The sequence below is a fragment of the Plectropomus leopardus genome, chromosome 8 (assembly GCF_008729295.1).
Source record: "Plectropomus leopardus isolate mb chromosome 8, YSFRI_Pleo_2.0, whole genome shotgun sequence".
Taxonomy (NCBI): Eukaryota; Metazoa; Chordata; class Actinopteri; order Perciformes; family Serranidae; genus Plectropomus; species Plectropomus leopardus.
In genome coordinates, this window is record NC_056470.1 from 10,341,087 (window position 1) to 10,359,514 (window position 18,428).

General features: G+C 38.8%; 1 protein-coding gene across 1 annotated transcript in view; it reads right to left on the minus strand.

Annotated features, from left to right (window-relative positions):
* The window catches only part of LOC121947510 (protein SOGA1-like), a 119,560-nt gene that overhangs the window by 82,573 nt on the left and 18,559 nt on the right, over positions 1-18,428 (minus strand). The window contains 1 exon segment of the mRNA XM_042492592.1: positions 11,996-12,145. Coding sequence (XP_042348526.1) covers positions 11,996-12,145 — 150 coding nt within the window.

Here is an 18,428-nt window from a genome sequence, read left to right on the forward strand (position 1 = left end):
AAAATAAACTGATTCACAATGGGGATTTTTCTTGTACTCTGAATGTAAATCAAGTACCAGAATGCATCACAAAGAGCATAAAAATAGAGCTTGTTTACTTAAAAAAACAAGAGGAAGATCCCCCAGACCCTCTGACAGACGTCCAGGCCCTGAATGTCCTCAAATCTTAGAAGCCCCTATACCTGACACCTGACTTGCAGTCAAATGGCTGCAAATCAATCAGTGTGCTCTAGTTTCTTCTTCTGCCATAAAACGTTGCAGATCAGAACACCAACATTATGAGCTGAAGTCATTATAAAGATCCACTGAGTTGAGAGCTGAGAGCTGGGAGCTGGGTGATATTCCTCTTTAGGTTATCACTATTATACTACAGAAAACTATATGCAGTCTAATATAAAAATCCTGTAGTGAATCCTAACTTCATTCAAGAGTAAATTGTGCAGTTTTTGTCAACTTCATGGCCGTTTTGGATGATGCAGTTTGTGTTGCTGTTGGAATGCATTGTTTTGTACTGAGATGTTTGAAAATACACCTCTTAAAGTACATGTATGTAAAGCCGACAAAAATTTCAAATGTGCCCTTTTCACTAGTTATATATACAGACTGTTTAGCCAACCTGGTCATCAGAACAAATGTTACCATTGTCACTGCAAATTAGGATTACATTTGTTCATTATTATTTAGCCAATATGTTGAAACTTTATGTTTCTTAACTTTACAACAAGGCTGTGATTAATATGTGATTGTATTTGGGCACAAAACCCACTGATTCGGAAAACATCACGTTTTGGCTTAATACACCCAAGTTTGGAGGCACACAGCAACAGGTCCCTAAAAAACTCCCAGGGTTGCTGTGTGTTGGTCTTGAACAGTGGTCTGAAGTTGTCTGCAGCTTGTCAGGCATCTTTCCATCCACCATCCCCTCACCCTCCTGATGGCAGTCAGCTCCTACACTACGTCACTTTGGAAATGTACAAATGTTACATATTTGTGATTTGCAGAAACGAACAATGCCAGTATTTTCTTGTGGTGACTGGGCTGGTCCAGAACAGAGGCTACAGATAAATGTGTGTAATATTCTTTGGTTTGCTCTTGTACTGCTCTCTCTCTCTCTCTCTTTCTCATGTGTGCCTATAATGCCTTGACTTCCCCAAAGGACTCTCTGCTCTCCTATACATTATCATATGTACGTGTGTACTTCTCAAATGAGCAAGTGTGTGTGTGTGTGTGTGTGTGTGACCTCTGCCTGTCCCACTGGTACCAGTGAAGCTCCTGTCGACCCAGAAATGCTACCGGCAAGATTCCCTTTGTTTTTCCCTGCCTTCTTTCGTTCTTTCCTTCCTTTCTTTCCCCTGACATTTGTTTCTTTCCGTTTGTTTCTAATACCTCCCTATCTCCTGTTTGCTTATCTGTGGTTTTCTTGTCTTTTCCCCATCTTCGTGCCCTTCTCTTTTGGTAATACCCTCCTTTTATGTTTTACTTTCTCCTACTTCTGTCTCTTTTACCGTGTTCACAAGCTCTTTCTGTCTCATCATCTCATTTTCTTACCTTCTATTGTACTCTTTTTTTCCTTCGATATATCACTTTCTATCTGCCACTCTCACTCTGAATCCATTCCCTCTCTTTATCTTTTGCTCATTTTCTCAGCTGTCACTCATCTTTGTCTTCCCTGTATCTATTGTTTTCTTTTGCAATATCGCTCCTCTTTACTTTCATTCCCTCTTCACGCTTACCTGGCTTATCCTTTCACCAAACTATTTTTTTTTCTGATAGTTTCTCCCTCTATCAATCTCCTCTCCATCTCCTCTCTTTTCTTCAGATAACATCAAATCTTGCTTGTTTTCCATCTTAGTGTCCCTCTCATCTCTCGCTTCTCTCCATGCAGCATCTCTCAATCTCTGCTTCTTACATTTATGTAATAATTCAATTACAGCGTGTAGTTTTATGATTACTGCAGCTTTAGTGAAATCCCTGAAATAGAAATGTCTTCCTTATTCAGTTGTCTTCTCTAACTCACCCATCACACTGTCTCTGGTGTTTTGTGGCTCTCTGTTCTTCTAAGACCATCTTCATTCTAATCAATCACCCTGACCCAGATAAAGCTAAGTTTAAACCCAGGCTGCTTTGATGCTCTGACCCATTTAACGGCACTTGGTGTCCCCACAGACAACACACTGCTTTCATTGTTGGCCTTGAGATAGGCAGCGGGGGAAATAACATGGGTGCCATGACCTGCGTGCTGCAGAAAAGTAGATACGGGGGGGAGAAGGGGCTTGGCAGAATTACATCACAGCGTTTTTACAGCATCCTGTGCAACAAGTACCTTTAAAAAAAAAGTTAAATTTATGATCTTAGCCCAGAATTGATTACTTTTTTTTAAGTATCAATGACAGAAATACTCTCTTTTTCTGGATCATCCTTCCTAATGAACTTTGTAACTGATCGATTGGTTGATCGAGAGTAAATTAATCAGCAACTACATCAAAATAATCCATTAATTGGTATTGTTATTAATTGACATTTTACAAGCAAATAACCACATTTTCTTGTCTTTCTCATATATGACAGCTAATCTATATAATTGAGCACAAAATTTAGGCATATTAATGTGAGTGTATTATTGAACTGTAGTGTGTGTTGTCTATTCATTGCTGTATTGTGCCTTTCATTGTTTATACTGTATTGTGGTTAGTAACACTGTAGGCCTACATGTAATGTACTTTAGACAGCCTACATATGCTGTGACTATATGCTGAGCATGTTAATAAGGGAGTGAAAACCAAGCAAAACAGCCAGGGGGTTCAGCGGGTTAATTGAGGCCTTAAATATAAACACCCTGGTTCTACCTTCAAATTGTCACACTAACGTTACAGTATAACTGACCTTCCATAGACCTTAAACAAATCTCGAGCTCCGTTATGCTGAAGGACGTCGCAGTAGCATGCACATAAAATATACCCAGAAAGCTGCCAGTTTTGTGGAATAATCATACAAACGCTCAGCGCTGGCATGGACATTAATAAACACACTGTGGGCTAACCTGCATGTGAGTGAACGCCCTGTCTGTCTTCACTTTCAAAAAGAAAGAAAGAACACACAACACACAAGCATGCACTACACACTCACTAGCACACACTGCAGAGTCTCAGGCTACCCTTGCCCCACATCCCTCAACTCGCTACAAAACAATAGGCAGCACTTCCTGAAAGTCAGAAATAACAGGGAACGGTTTCCTTCAGCTGTAACTGGGGAATGAGAGAGAGAGAGAGAGAGAGAGAGAGAGAGAGCGAGCATGCATTGAAAAGTCCATGTACCCTGCTATTTATATACCCTATTTCAACATGAGCTGTATTTGGAATTGCAATTTGGGACACTTCTGAATCATCAGTTTATTTGAATTTTTGTATCCATCATGACATTTAGCAAAAAGTAGTGCACAGTCTACTAACAGTACTTTTTTCTATCTATTATGGGAATTTTCAAGACTGTGCACTATAGTCACTGCAGTGTGCAATAAAGAGATCACATTTCACATTGAGAATTCTAGGTGTGTCTCCATCCACCTGTTTTTATGGGCATTTTCAATTGGCAGATTAAAAAATGGAAATACTGAAAATCTGTGGAGATAAAAGTCAAATTTCACAATCTAGAATTGCCACCTCCCAGTTCTTCGCCTCTGTCAACCAGTCAAGTTGCATTAACAGTTAAGATCCATGTCATCACTTCATAATTTTATTACCTTAGACATTTGTGCAAAATTTTGTCATTATTAGCCTAAAAAAAGTATTGAGTTTATCAGTTCATCTGTGTGTTCAAGTGGATGTTTGTGCTAAATTTAAAGAAATTTTCGAAAGGCATTTTTGATATATCGCATTTGCAAGAATGGAATGGATAGACAGACAACCCGAAAACCTGAAAAATAGCACGTTCAACACTTTCTTTTAACAGTGACCACGACCTTTGCCTAACCATATCACTGCTGTGCCAACACGCTGTAAGTGAGTGTGTATGTGTGTAAGTAAAGACTTGGAACATAGGATGCATCATTCAATATCACTAGTCATTTCTGCTGCACCATAACAAGCTCTTTTCAGATACCCACGTCTCTGACAAAGCCAGACTGTCAAGTGTGTTATATAAAGACTGTTTGACAGAGAAAAAAAGAGCATAAAAATGTACTTTTTATATGCTGGTATGCATATGTGCCCAAGCAGAAAGAGCAACCATATCGTCCTCAACAGACTAACTCTAAATCACCGCGCTATCAAACACACAAACACACACACACACACACACACACACGTGTTCAAAAAGAGAAAGAAACCTTTTGAATGACCTTCAGGGGAAACATGGGAATTAAACGCATGCAGAGAGAGGAGACAAGGGGAGTATGTATATACAGTATATAACATGAGAGAAACAAAGAAGAGAGGCTGGAAAAGAAAGAAGAAAAGACATGATGTAAGAAAAGGAGCGCGAAAATAAAATAAGAGAGTCAGGGAGTGACATGCTGCATTTTCCCTTCGCCCTCAAGTCACAGAGGATTTTTTTCCAATTAAGGCTGTTATCTCCTCGACTGCTAGCCCTCCTGCAAAGACCCCACATGGTACAGTCTCCCCTCACTACCTCTTTTTTCTCTGTGCCTCTCCCTCTGTCCTTTACTGTATAATTTCCTTCTTTCTCTTTACAGAGTCCTCTCCCTTTGTTCTCCATTAACTCTTCCTGTTCCCTATCTAAGTTGAATACTTCAACAAAGCATAGTTCTGCTTTGTATCTCTCCATTTCACATCCCTCCATCAGTCTACCTCTACTTCTTATAATCTCTCTTTCGTGTTTGGTCACCTTGAGGCAGTGTGGCCACAGCTGGAATACAAGCTTTACTGGTCAACTTCTACTGCAGTCTATGAACAAAGGAGCACCGGGATTCAGCCGGGTATCACAGTACAACAGCTTGCAACAATGTGAGCATCTAAAGACAAAGGTGTATTGCCTTTTGTCTGGGGAAAAGAGGCAACAGTGACAGGAGTTGATTGTTAAAGAAAAATGTAAAATGTTGTTAAATTGTGTAGCTTACAGGTTCAAACCATTAGAGATGCTGTACTGCACATGACCTCCTTGAACATTAGGCAGCATAAAAATGGTAAAAACTTTCTTTAAAATGACACATTAAAGACTTAACGGCTATGAGCATTTCATTGTGTGGTTGAACCAAGAGGGATAAATAAGATCATTTTTAAGCACCCAAGATGATACGTAGTAGTAATAACAGCAAACAAAGCAGTCTGTCATTTTAACCCCCCTGTAAACTTTATTTAAAAAAGAAAAAAAAATCTCAATTAAATTAAGTATTTATGACTTGTAAGCAAATTATCACAATTAAAGTTTGTAAAAAAAAAAAGCATCTCTAAGTAAGTGAGCATTTCTTAGAGTTTAACAACCCACCTCATCAGCACCGAGTGGGTGTGGTTTGATCAAATTTGTTTTCTTGGGATTTTATTTTAAATTTATACATACATATATAGAAATTTCTAACACCTATTAAATATAATGTTAGGCTGACTTATTAAATAGGTTTAAATGGCCTTTCTGTAAAGTGAACTTACTGCACTTGTTATATCACCTCGTAATGCTCAGAAAATATTTACATTTTGGCTGAATTGTTGTATTCAAATTCATTTCCAATGTATTGAGATTTTACAATGCAATATCAGTACCAAAACAATTCAGAAAATCCTACTGAGCATTTTTAAGACTTTTGAAAAATTCATTTAATTCATTTTAATAGCATTTAAGGCCTTATTTTTAGATTAATGAATTCAATGGCTTTTGATGCTTTGAAAGAATCAGCGGGAACCCTGTGTTTACGTTCAGCAAAATTAGGGGGTCATCATTTTATCTGTCCGCATTCACACATATAGAATACTGTATATCCTGACTGTTAGCACAACTTTTGTATGCATAATCTGTGTTAGCTATAGACTGAAGCAGGAATGCATGAGGAAACTATCGTCAACTCTTCTTTTAAATGAACATCACTCACTGCACGGAGTGAAAATGATGCATCAGGCCGAGGTTAATGGCAGCTGCAACACAATGAATGTAGCTTCGTTCGCCCTTACAGGGTCAAAGTCCATCATTTATTCTGCTTATGATCACCTCATGAACACCTTACCCTCTTTATTCTCCTCTTTGCTCCATCATTGCTCCTCTACAGGCCTAAATCGCATATTCACATATAAGGCAAAGGGACACGTATAACAGCGCAGTGGGAGTGAGCACAAAAGTGAAACAAAACTCCAGCGACACATAAATTGCAGCTAGTATTGTTTGTCTGTTTACACCACACACTGTGATTCACACAGCCACAACAAAGAGAAAGCAAAAATTGGTGACAACCAAAAAGAACCAAAACAATACCCACAGATCCAGAAACCAGTGCGCGCTTCTGTTTGTTTTGTGTGCAAATGTTGCTCTTTTTTTCCACAACTGGCTGCTGAAATCCATGAGACTTAAAGCTCAGATTCCATCCTCCACATACCTTAGACATCAAACTCAGCTTCATTATCTTCCCCACCGTCCCTTCTTCCTCCATCCCTTCAATCAATCCTTCCCTCCTCACCTTCAGATGACAAAGGACCTGAAATAGTCGCACCCTATACATCCTCCCCTCTATTTCTACAGAGATCATTTCTCTCCCTCCTTCTACACTCCCTAAACTACATCTCTCTGTAATGCTACCCCCCTCCCTTCATCAGATGTGACCTTGCCTCCTTCAAAGGTCAAACAGCTGGAATGGATCGATGGTTTCAGAGATGACTGCATCAGGAGAGAGAGAGAGAGAGACGAGAGGAGAGGAGGGGGAAGACGGAAATGAAGAGGTTTGAGTGAGGGAGGGAGTAAAGGCTTTTAGCAGGCGGTGAGAGGGGAGGACAGGAGGAGGAGGAGGAGGAGGAGGAAGAGGAGACGAGGCAGAGAGGAGATTTTGAAAGAGAGGAGGGAGAAGGGATAAAGAAATCCCTGCATCAGCATTCCTCTGGGTCTCTGTGGGAGCAGGAGGAGAGAAGGGAGGGAGAGAGGTGATAATAAATGGGGAGAGAAAGACAGAGGGAGGGAGGAGTGGATCTGTGAGGGAGGGATGGGAGAAAAGGAGGACAGAAAATTAGGAAGAGAGGGAACACAGCTCCACGTTTGACTTAATTGCATTGATTGTCTCTTTACCCACAGGGAGGTAAACAATAGAGATGCGTGTGTGTTTATGAACGCAGTTATTTGTGTGTGCGCTAGATGTACAGATACTCTAGCAGACCAAGAGTTGAGATAACAGAGCAGGCCTCTAACACACATCTTCACAGATGGCCAACACTGCATAAATATAACATAAAACAACCCGGGTGTTCACATTTAAGACAGTGACGTTACAAGAAATTAACACTTATTTTTAATTCTCTATGGTCTGTTTTTGACATGCTCTGTTTTTAGAACAGCGTTCTGTCTGGACCAGTTCTACAAAAAAAACAAAGTGCTAGACAAGACCTGGATCAGGTCTGATGAAGAGAGCATGTAGCTCGAACTGTCAACTAGGCAGTAATTTATTTAATTTATAAAAAATATTTTCAACAAAAGTTAAACAAAACCAAAATCAAAATGTAGCTTGCTTATGGCACATCTATATAGAAAATGTTAGTAGCATTTTTTAGCCCTGTGTTACACACAGCTGTGCATCTTCTGTAAAAAATAAATAAAATCCCGCTGTCTACAGAGGCTGTATAACAGCTGGCATTTCACTCGGGCCATACACCTTCAAAAAAGAGCTGAAGCATATTTTTATCCTGACTGAAGTGACTGCTGCTTCCAAAGAGCCATTCACACACTACACCACTGTGTTACAAGTCCTAGCTTAATATGTTTTGTATTAGGCATGGGACTATGCCCTTAAAAGAAACAGATAATTTACTTGCAACACAGAAAGAACACACACTATGCCAATGCATTAAGATCTTTCATGTCTTTTGAGGTTTAGGGTTTTGCAGCCTGTTTTTGCAAAAAAGTCTTTTATTGTTGGTTGCCCAGCTGTCTCTTTGGGTGCTGCTGAATATTCATTATTATTGCAATAATGGAAATTCATTTAAATCAAATATTGTGGGTTTTTTTATCACGATATATGACAAAAGTGTTTATCTTCCCATCCCTTTGCCTTTGAATGCCTTTATTTGATAAGACAGCGTAAGCGTGAAAAGGGGAGAGAGAAAGGAGCTGATATGCAGCAAAGGGCCAAGGCCGTAATCGAACCCACGGTTGCTGCAGTGAGGACACTGCCTCTGTACATGGGGTGCCCTCTCTATCCACTGAGCCGCCAGGCTCCCCTTGATGCTTCTTTTTTATTGATCCTTTAAATAAAACCATTTGATGTATATTTCTATTATAATTTGTGCTTTTAGGTCAGTCACACCAGCTTGACAAGGACAAAAAAACTGATAAAAATCAGTTTATTTCTAGATCAAATATTGCTGTTACGTATAAGTATATAGCACTTTCTAACTAAGATTATTGCAACTGTTTCTCCTTCAGTTTTTGTGCATGAAACATTAAGATTGTTGGGTTTGCAAAATACCACTCAAGTTCCTAGTAAAATATCGACGGCCTGCAGCAGTAGAATAGAAGTCAAGCCCTGCGCAGTATAGCTCTGCTTTGTAAAGAATATCGATATCAGTTCAGACTGGAGCCTGCAGCCGTCACCAGGACACAATCAATAATTCACAAACCTCCCTCACACCTGTGAATCTCCAAAGCCTTGCTTGTCTGTGTTCTTCTGTCTCTCTGCCTTTTTGTCCACTTTGCTGGTCTTTTTTTTACACATATGTCTTTATTGCCTCTCGATCCACATGTTTTCTTATCTACATCACTTTTTCCAGTTTCTGGGCCGTATTTCAATTCTCCTGTTCATCCTTAATGATCAAAGATGAAACACAGCTGAGTGAGACATTCCTGTGTGGATGTGTCCACACACAAACACGGTTCCCTGAATCATATCAGCTATGTGAAGAATTCCCTTCAGTGAAGGGTTAGCGTAACTCGACACAACACACCCAAACACAGCTTTTGAAACTACGTCAGTCAGACTGTTGGCAAACAGCTAGAGAGCCCCACAGTCATATGGTCAGTCAAGGCTCAGGCTGACAATGAATCAACAGTATGAAAGATGAGACACTGTGTTAGAAAACATCTGGTACTTTGATCAAAAAGCCAAAGCAAGCCTGTGAACATCAAAACCTAAAGCGAGAAGTTGACTACAACTCCCATGGAGCATTTTGTTTGAAACATCAAAGCACCAATCTTAAAATTCAGTTGCTAACAGCAAGAATGGGCTAATGATTACACTTTGTACGAAATTGACAATAAGCAGTTAAAATCCCGAATGGCAATGTCTTTGGAACTCACTACAGCTTAACTCTGATTCATGCCACTGGCTGGCTTCTCCACCATTGCACTGACAGCTGGTGATCATAATAATATTAAGGGCCGTCCACTAAACTGAAAAACATGATTTCTCAGACACAATGCTGAAATAATCAACACTGATGGACATTACATAAATCCACAGTACTGTCAAAATACCCTATAGCATTTCTATGTTAAGAGATATTGTGAATTTCATTTAACAAACCAAACTGTTGAAATGGAAATTAGAAGTGGGTTCATCTCTGGACCTGGCAATGCAAACGCAAAACATATGACACAATTGACTACTCGATAACAGGTGGAGGATGGGGCTGACGATATGGAGAAAATATATATCACAATATTTTTGGCCAAATGCCTCATTATATATATATTGTGGCAATAATGTAGGGTTGGTGCTTTCACAAAATATTTACACAATGGGATTTTAACCATCTGTAATGTGGATATAATGACTGAGTGGTTAAACTCAAATAACAGAACATCTAGAATAGTCTAGTAAGTTCAGAAATTCCATTACATTACAGAGAGACAGCACTTACAATATTATGACATAAGACAACATTTAGTCTCATTCAGTCTCAAAATACTGATATAATATCAATATATTACCCAGCCCTAGTGGAAAATTTCAACAACTTACAACATGAAGGACAACAATGTCACTCATGTGTGACTCAATAAAAGAGGAGTCTTTGCAGTCAGCATGTGATAAAACTGTCATACATTGTGGTTGAGGGAGGAAATGAAGTATTTGCTAGTATCTGCAATCTCTGTCTTTCGATCACTATCCAATCATCATGACTACAGGTGATGATTGGAAAGAATATATAATGGTAAATTCAATTTTCATAGCAATTCAAGGCTTAGACTGATACATAATCATCAGAATGAAAGATGAGCAACTGTGTCAGAAAGGATCTGGTTCTCTACATAAAAACAAAGGATAAATGATATCTAGGTTTTCTTTTTTGCAGATATACGATATGCCGTTATCACAACAATCCATTTGGTCGATACCCAATACCAATATGGATGTATCGACTTTTTTCCACACCTAATTCTAGTGTTCATCGAGTTTCTTCTCTAGTGAAATTAACGTGATACTATACATACTCTTATTGTGATGGCTGTCCTGCAGATGGAGACATGACATACTGTGTTTTTCAATGCATTAAATGCATTCATTGTGCAAAACAAGAAAAAGCACATTATCCGATTCCAATACTTCATTTATTCCAATACTTCAAAGCCAATATTGGCTTATATTGATGATTTGCCGATATTATTGTGCATAATATAAACCAAAGCCTAGAAATCATCTTCAACTCCCATTAAGCCTTCTGTTTAAAAAAAAAGACATCAATGCAATTTTCACCAATATGTTTCACACTAAAAGCATCATAATAATTTTATAGTCATTAGCGAACAAAAAGGTAACCAGTGAGTTGCTAGTTAAACTAACTGACTATCTACTGCCATAAAATCAACATCAGGATACAGTGAGTGTCCCTCTCAGCCATCCACACTAAGCAAACTGCCAATTGTATCAAGAGAACACACAGTCCAGCCAGACTGGAGCAGACAGACCCAGATCTCCTGCCAGCGAGCCAGCCGTCCACCCAACCCTGACCCACATCAGGGGCCTGGTCCTGGGCCAAGACCAGGAGCATCAGCCCATCAAACACTGAGGGACAGAGACAATGAGCAGAAGCAAGAGAGAGAGACAGAGAGAAAAGAGTGGAAAGATGGGGCTCATGTTATGTTTTTCACTCAGATTACTCTGCTGAGAAGGGAAACAGTGGAGAGGTCAATCTTATTTAACTCAGAGCGAATCTAGGTCCACTAACATCACCTTATTTTTAGTTATTTTCCTTTCAAAAGAGTGCAACACCGACTCCATGTGTTTATTTTCTCTACAGCTGGCCCTAACATCAAATCTTATTCTCCCTTTTCATTGCGGTGCTTTATTGGCTGCACTTGGTATAACTAAAACGTCCCTGGAGTGGCAGCCGAGTGGCAGAAACAAAGTCAACACTAGATGAGAACAGAGACGGGCTCTCCTGAGGCTCGCAGGCAAACTGAGTGCAGTAAACAATGTTTTCTTCAAAAGGCAGAAAGGACGACGTGCTAAATAAGGATTTGCCTGAACCTCAGTGTTTAACTGAAATTTCCAGGTTGGTCTGAAACTCAAACAGACACTTCAATCTGAACTTAAACCATAGTAATCTTCTTCAACAAGTTCATAATAGCACAGCAACCTTTCGGATGACTACTGCTGCAAGGAAAACACAAGTAAATTCTGTTCATTATGTGTTCATTACAGTTTCCTTGCACACTAAAAACTCCCAACATTTAAAAAAAAATAGAAACTGCACCATCTGCCTCTGCATCAACCTTTCAGCCACATACATTACTCCAAATATCTATGAACAGCCACACTAACAATCAGTATTTATACCACTGAGTGGGCCAGCTCGCCCTGCCAAACCCAATATTACCTTCATACAGCAAAGTTATGAAATTTTGATCCTACCTTATCAATCTCCTGCTGGAGGACCTGTTTGGCAACCTCCAGGTCCTGCAGTCGGACCCTCAGCTCCTCATTCTCCTGCTCCAGACGACTCCTCTTCTTTTCCACACTGTCCAGCTGACTGTGGAGACGGATGGACACGTCCTTCGCCACCTGAGAGGGTGAAGATAAGGAGATTTATACTTAATGCATCTTTCAATCTTTCATACAAACACAGTGGTTAAAAGTGGAACTATGGCCTCACAGTTGTATGCCTTTGTGCACCAGTCAACTCTACATGAGATATTGCCTTTATGAGAATGGGACAGATGCAGACAGATGTCACAGTGATCTTGACCTTTACTGCCAAAATCTAATCACTCACCATTGAGTCCAAGTGGATGTTGGTGCCAAATTCGAAAAAAAAAATCCCTTAATACTTCAGAAATTGTGTTCACAAGAAGGAGAACAACAAACAGACAGACACTCTAAAAACATAATGCCCACAGCAATCTCCGGCATGGAGGAGTAAAATATAACATCCTACAAAACGCTGCACATAAAGCATTTCATAAGAATTAAATGAAGAATTATTTAATTTGGCATTGCATACTTTGTGGCTTTGTTTTAGGTGTGTGGTAAGGTGGGATGTTGGCAAGTAGCATAAATTGTTTCATCTCCCAGGAGACAAGTTTTGATTAAACCTATAGCACATGTCACAAAAAAGACACATGTAAAGGACCAGTGTGATGGATTAAGTGGCATCAAGGGGTGAGGATGCAAACCTGAAACTTCTCCCAGGTGCAAGCATGTAGGTGAACTACGGTGGCCCATGCAAAAAACAACAAATGGCAGTATCTTAAGTTTGTCCATTCTGGGCTACTGTAGAAACAACATGATAGACTGGAAGAGGACCCGCTTCATATAGAGACATAAACAGCTCATTCTAAGGTAACAAAACCACGATTCTTCTATGCAGGTGATAATAAACTACTGAAAACAAAGTTAGGAATACTATTTAGCATTTCTGCCAATAGATGCCTCTAAATCCTACACACTAAACCTTAAACAAATTTTTAAAAAAACTCACATTTTCAAACAGTGGCCTAAACTGAATTACTCAAACCATACTCACAAAAACATTTCAGGTTAAGACATGACTTATATTTTCCCCCCAAAATAAAGTGCATAAGCTGGTGTGTTGAGAGTCATTTTTCAGTAAGCAGATCTTCATTTGCCAGAGTTGATACAATAACCTTTAAACTGTCATCAGTGGATATTGCTCAGAAGATTACTTTTCATGTTGCTAATCTCTGTTCAGGTAAAAGAGATGGAACCTTGGCTCGATTTCATTTAGTTCTCAAGCGTCAGATATGTTCCAGGAACGCTGCCAGAGCAACCAGGACAAGTAAATGCTGGGTATTTAAGCTGAGTCTACAAAGTGTGTCATCTCTATCAACAGGAACTTTTTTTCTTTTAATCTAATAACGCCAAAAAGATAATTAACACCACTCTGGCAGGAGCTGATCTTTTATACATAATGTGATCTTATGAAAGTCTGATTGTTTCCCCCTAAGGGTATTTAGTCATTAAAAGTTACTAATGTCAAAGAGTCAAACTAGGACAAAGTTGACTCCCTGGAGTCTGATATGAAAACTGCACAACAGGACACAAAAAGCAATAACAGCATCTGATAACTGAATTGTGGTTTACTGAAACTAACTGCAGTTATTATGTTATAATTTTCAAAATTAGAATTAGAATTATGGTACACAACAAACATTGCAATACTGTTTGCTTTAGTTATCATTGGTTTGACTCCATTAGATTGTACATGAAGTGTGCAGTTGTGTCACAGAAACACAGTCGGTAGGTATACACCGTTTTATCAGTCGCAGTCGCATTTTATCGGTCGTAGCCAATATTTGCCTTGTTGACTGCCATCGGCCTCTCTGCAAAGAAGTTCACAGGTGGCAGTGGATGGTGTTTTTCTGTTGAGTCATGTCAAATTTAAGCAGGTTAAAAGCAGGGCTGACATCGTCCCAGGAACAATAGAAAACGTGTTTGGGATGAACAGAGATCTTCCCTGAGATGCCTTCAGGACCAAAAGATGCAATAAACTCACTACTGACGCATTAGGGGACGCACCTACTTTTTCGCCAATATGCTAAATTATGAACACCAAATCTGTATTGAAATTGACCTGAAAGCTAGTTAAATGTTAGCAGCCAGTGGCTAGAACTTACAGCTCACAGAGATTGCATTGAGTTAGACTAAAGTGTAAATTCTAAGACTCTCAGGCTAATTTTAGGTGTATTTTTGTAGAATGTCTTTTTTTTGTGAGAAACTTGGATGAATATAATTGTTTGAAGGAGAAATCTGTTGATGTTTTCACAGGAATAATGCAGATATTAGAGAGGAAACTGTGATATATTATACACTATCAAAGGCTTCTGAAGTTGTATTTTACTTTTTTTAAGGTACAAGGTAGATTTATTATATTTTAGTTAGCTTTAAAAAAAAAAAAGAAACTGAAACTGATATTAAATCTTGTCCTTTAATCCAGCTACATCTTTTTGTGATGTTTTTCATGTGAAATGTTATACTAAAAGTTGTTACCAAATTTGGATGGTCGAATTTGTGTAACGCAGGGCTGCATTACGTTAAACTGTTATTTTATTTTTTATTATAATGGAGACATCTTTATTTCCCTGGCACAAAAGGGAGAACAAATAACAAAAATACAAAAAAAAATCAAACAACAAAAAAAAATAATTGGTTTTTGACCTTGTTATTTTAAACACTTATCAGCCTTAAATTCAGATCTATGCTTTACTGACATTCAGTGTTCTCAATCTGCACCGGAGACGGTATTAACGTTGTTCATTTCAGTGACTCCTGTTCTTGTTACAGTCTTTAGACCAGAGGGGACATTTTGAATGGGCTATAAAACTTTATATTTTGAGCTATGATGATGGCTATTTCCGACTCATACTGCAATAAAAAACTTACGTTGGTATCTGGTAATGTATTTTTTTATGCTGAATTGCAAGCAGTATAATCGGTCAGTATCAGTTATTAAAGTTACACATGATGTGATCTGAATTAAGGCTGAGATTGGCACAAAAATGTGCAGTACTTTTAAGGACACTTTTTCAGAAAAAGTGTCAGGCAACTCCAAGAAGATGCAACAACTGATACTTCAGTTTTTTATGATTCTAAAAGCTTCCGTTGACTTCCACACACACAAAAAAAAATACATTGCTCAACATAAGTTCCCCCACTAACGCTCAATCAGTGCCTATTATTTATAAAGAAAACAAAACTATAAAAAGGAGAAAAAAAGGTGCAGATAAAAGAGGTCAACTGCTTTAATAAATGTCGATAGCAACTTAAAAATGATTGCCTTGGTTCCACTGACACTAACTAGGGGGGCTTTTATTCTAAAAATCTGTATTAGATTTGATGAAATGAAACTTTAATGATTCCCATCGGGAGCTGAGTAAATGGATATACTCAGTTTTAGAGAAAAACGCCTGCATTAAATCAATCACTCAGTAGCTCATAAATGTACTTAGACCCCATTAACCTCAATACTGATTTAATGTAGTGGGAGAGGGTCTTTAGTATCTGATGATTTAACAGATTTGTGTTCATAGATTTTACTTTAATGTTAACAATTAGTGAGAGTGGGTCTGAATTCATATATTATTCACAATCATTTCATAATGTATTTTGGACTTTGATTTAGTCCCACCTCAGAAACGACGTAACATACACAAAATGGTGACAACATCGAACCACTGTAGTAGCCTTCTGCCCTGCACGAGGGCCCTGCCAGCTGCTTTTATATGATTTCATGGAAACAAGGTAAAAAAGGTCAATCCTTTTAAAGGAGAATTATGTGACAGTAGTAGGATTTGGTCATTTCTGTGCACAAATAATTTTGACTGGGTGGTACAGTAGCCTGACTTTTATCTATCTTTTAAAAAAGCTCTTCAGTTGGTTGGTTATTACTTGACTTACTGCTGACAGTGAAAAAAAAATCATTCATTTCACACAATAAACAAACATATCTTGAGGATATAAAAATCAATATTGTAATTAAATGTGAGTAACTGCATGTGAATCCTCTTTGTGTGTGTGTGTGTGTGTGTGTGTGTGTGTGTGTGTGTGTGTGTGCGCGTGTGCGTATTGTCTGATGATTCACACTTGTACTGCTCATCTGCAAAGTCTCTCTGAACACAAGTTGCAATTGTGTGTATTTACTGTGAGTCTGTGTGCCAGAGTAAGTGTGTTTGTGTGTGTGTGTGTGCGTGTTTGAACCAGTGCCAGTGTGCAGCTGAGTCCCACAATGCCCCTCTGTACTGCCCACTTTCACTCTAACCAATGTCTCCCTGAGCTCCACCATGCGCCAATTCATGTTTTAATGTGCGTCTGTCCTTGTTTGTGTGTATGTGTGTGTGTTTCTTCTCTTCTCTGTATATCTCCTGTATTTCTCCATCATTCAGATTCTCTCGTGTTTGCATAGCTCCTAATAGCTGCCCCCCTACTACGACTTTTCTTCATTTTTCACTTTATGCTAGTACAGCTGAAGATTGGACAGGAAAGGTGGGAGAGAGAGGTTGGGGGGGTAACATGCAGCAAAGGACTGAGCCTATATGGGGCGCACGCTCTACCCAGTGAACTTAATGTTGCCACATGCCCGTCTTAATTTAGGTTACTATCCTATGATTTACACTTGCTGATCAAAACAAACACCTTCCTGATGCTTACACTTCTATGCTAGGTGCAGTATCTTGATAGTTAACATAAGACAAGTTGATGTCAACTTCCAATTCGAAAATTTTAAAGCCCCAGCAGAGATGTTTTCCCAAGGACTTGCATATTCAATTGCGGGTTTTTAAAGTGGTTGCTGCTCCATATTGTGTATTGAATTGTACAATAGAATCAGTTAACACTACACTAAAACACATGAAATGACCAATTAAGCAACTTTAAGTTGCAAGGAAGGATAACTACTGCTAAGCATATGACCATTGAATTTATTTTTACTTTTCAATTACTGAATTAAAAGCATGTAGCAAAAAATGTTGAATGGTAAAAATCCTAATGTCACATAAAAATGGTTACCTGGCAACAGAATAGTAGCAACAGCACAAACTCTTTTAATTTAGCAACAGCAATGATGCCTCTTGTCCGTAGGGGGTCGTGTAGTTCAATGTAATCTCTTACATTGTTTTTTATGATACTTTATGAATTATGTCTGATGAGCATACGCAACTTAAAATAACTCATAAATAACTCAGTGTTGACTTTTCGGTATACATGGGACACAAACAGCTGTCTGCTGGGTCAAAGACGTGACTGTTTGACCAAACCACCACCCTGAGCAACTCCCTTCTCGAGCTTTGTTGCCCTTCACTTCATAACCTGACTTTCCCCTTCGCTCCTGACAGCCTACAGAGGATATGGTCATGTGATCACAGCTTCACGATTCCATTATAAGCAAATAATATTGCATTACTTTTCACTTTTCATATGTTTAAGTACAAACAATGAGAACAGCCTGAGTGGTTTTATGGGAAATTAAAAGTGTATGTGCCTAAACCTAACCAAACCTTAACCATAGCTGTGTCGATTCAGAAAATGCTTTTACTTTTGGGTGAGTGGTCTGTAATGGCTTTGGAAGGCACTAAAAAAAATGCTGTCCTGCCAAATGTTGCGCCAGATCGGAAAACATCTGTATGCATCTTTCTGAAGGGAAGTTATCACAATATATTTTTCATTTCATTCACAGGAAATCCACCTATAGAAATAACTAGAAAATACTAGAAACTAGAAATCTAGAAATCTGTAGCACTGACTGAGCCATCAAACTCTCTGCACACTTTAATCGCACAAAGAAATGCTAATTTAGCTCTTGACGCACGTTCTGTTATAAATGATCTCCCATGTGTGACAATACAAAGAAAACTCAGTAGATTTTCTCAATAGTCTTAGTCACTTTAGCGTAAGTTGTGCAATTTTGACTGTGGTCACTATATAGACTGTAAAGCATGGTGCTGTATAGTCTCTGGGGGCTTAATTACATGGCACATATATTCTATTAACAGATAATCAAAGCAAGATGTTGCCAAAATCCCGCCCACAGTGTTTGATAGGCAGCTCTGGGCAGCGTGGTGAAGACATGACAGCACTGAGAACTTAGCAATAAATATGGACATGAAGTATGAAGTTCTTGCAGATAACCACTTTAATCAAAAGGATATTTTTTTCATATCAATTTGCTCTCTTTGTGTCTTTCAAGCAGATCAACAGTGCACTTCAGCATCAGCATTTGTGTATCAAAACACAGAGGAGTTCTTAATGTGAGTTTGCTGAAAGCCCCCGGAGCTTTATGCGGATCGAATCAGACAGAAAAGGTTATTGATTAACACAGACGCATCAATATTCC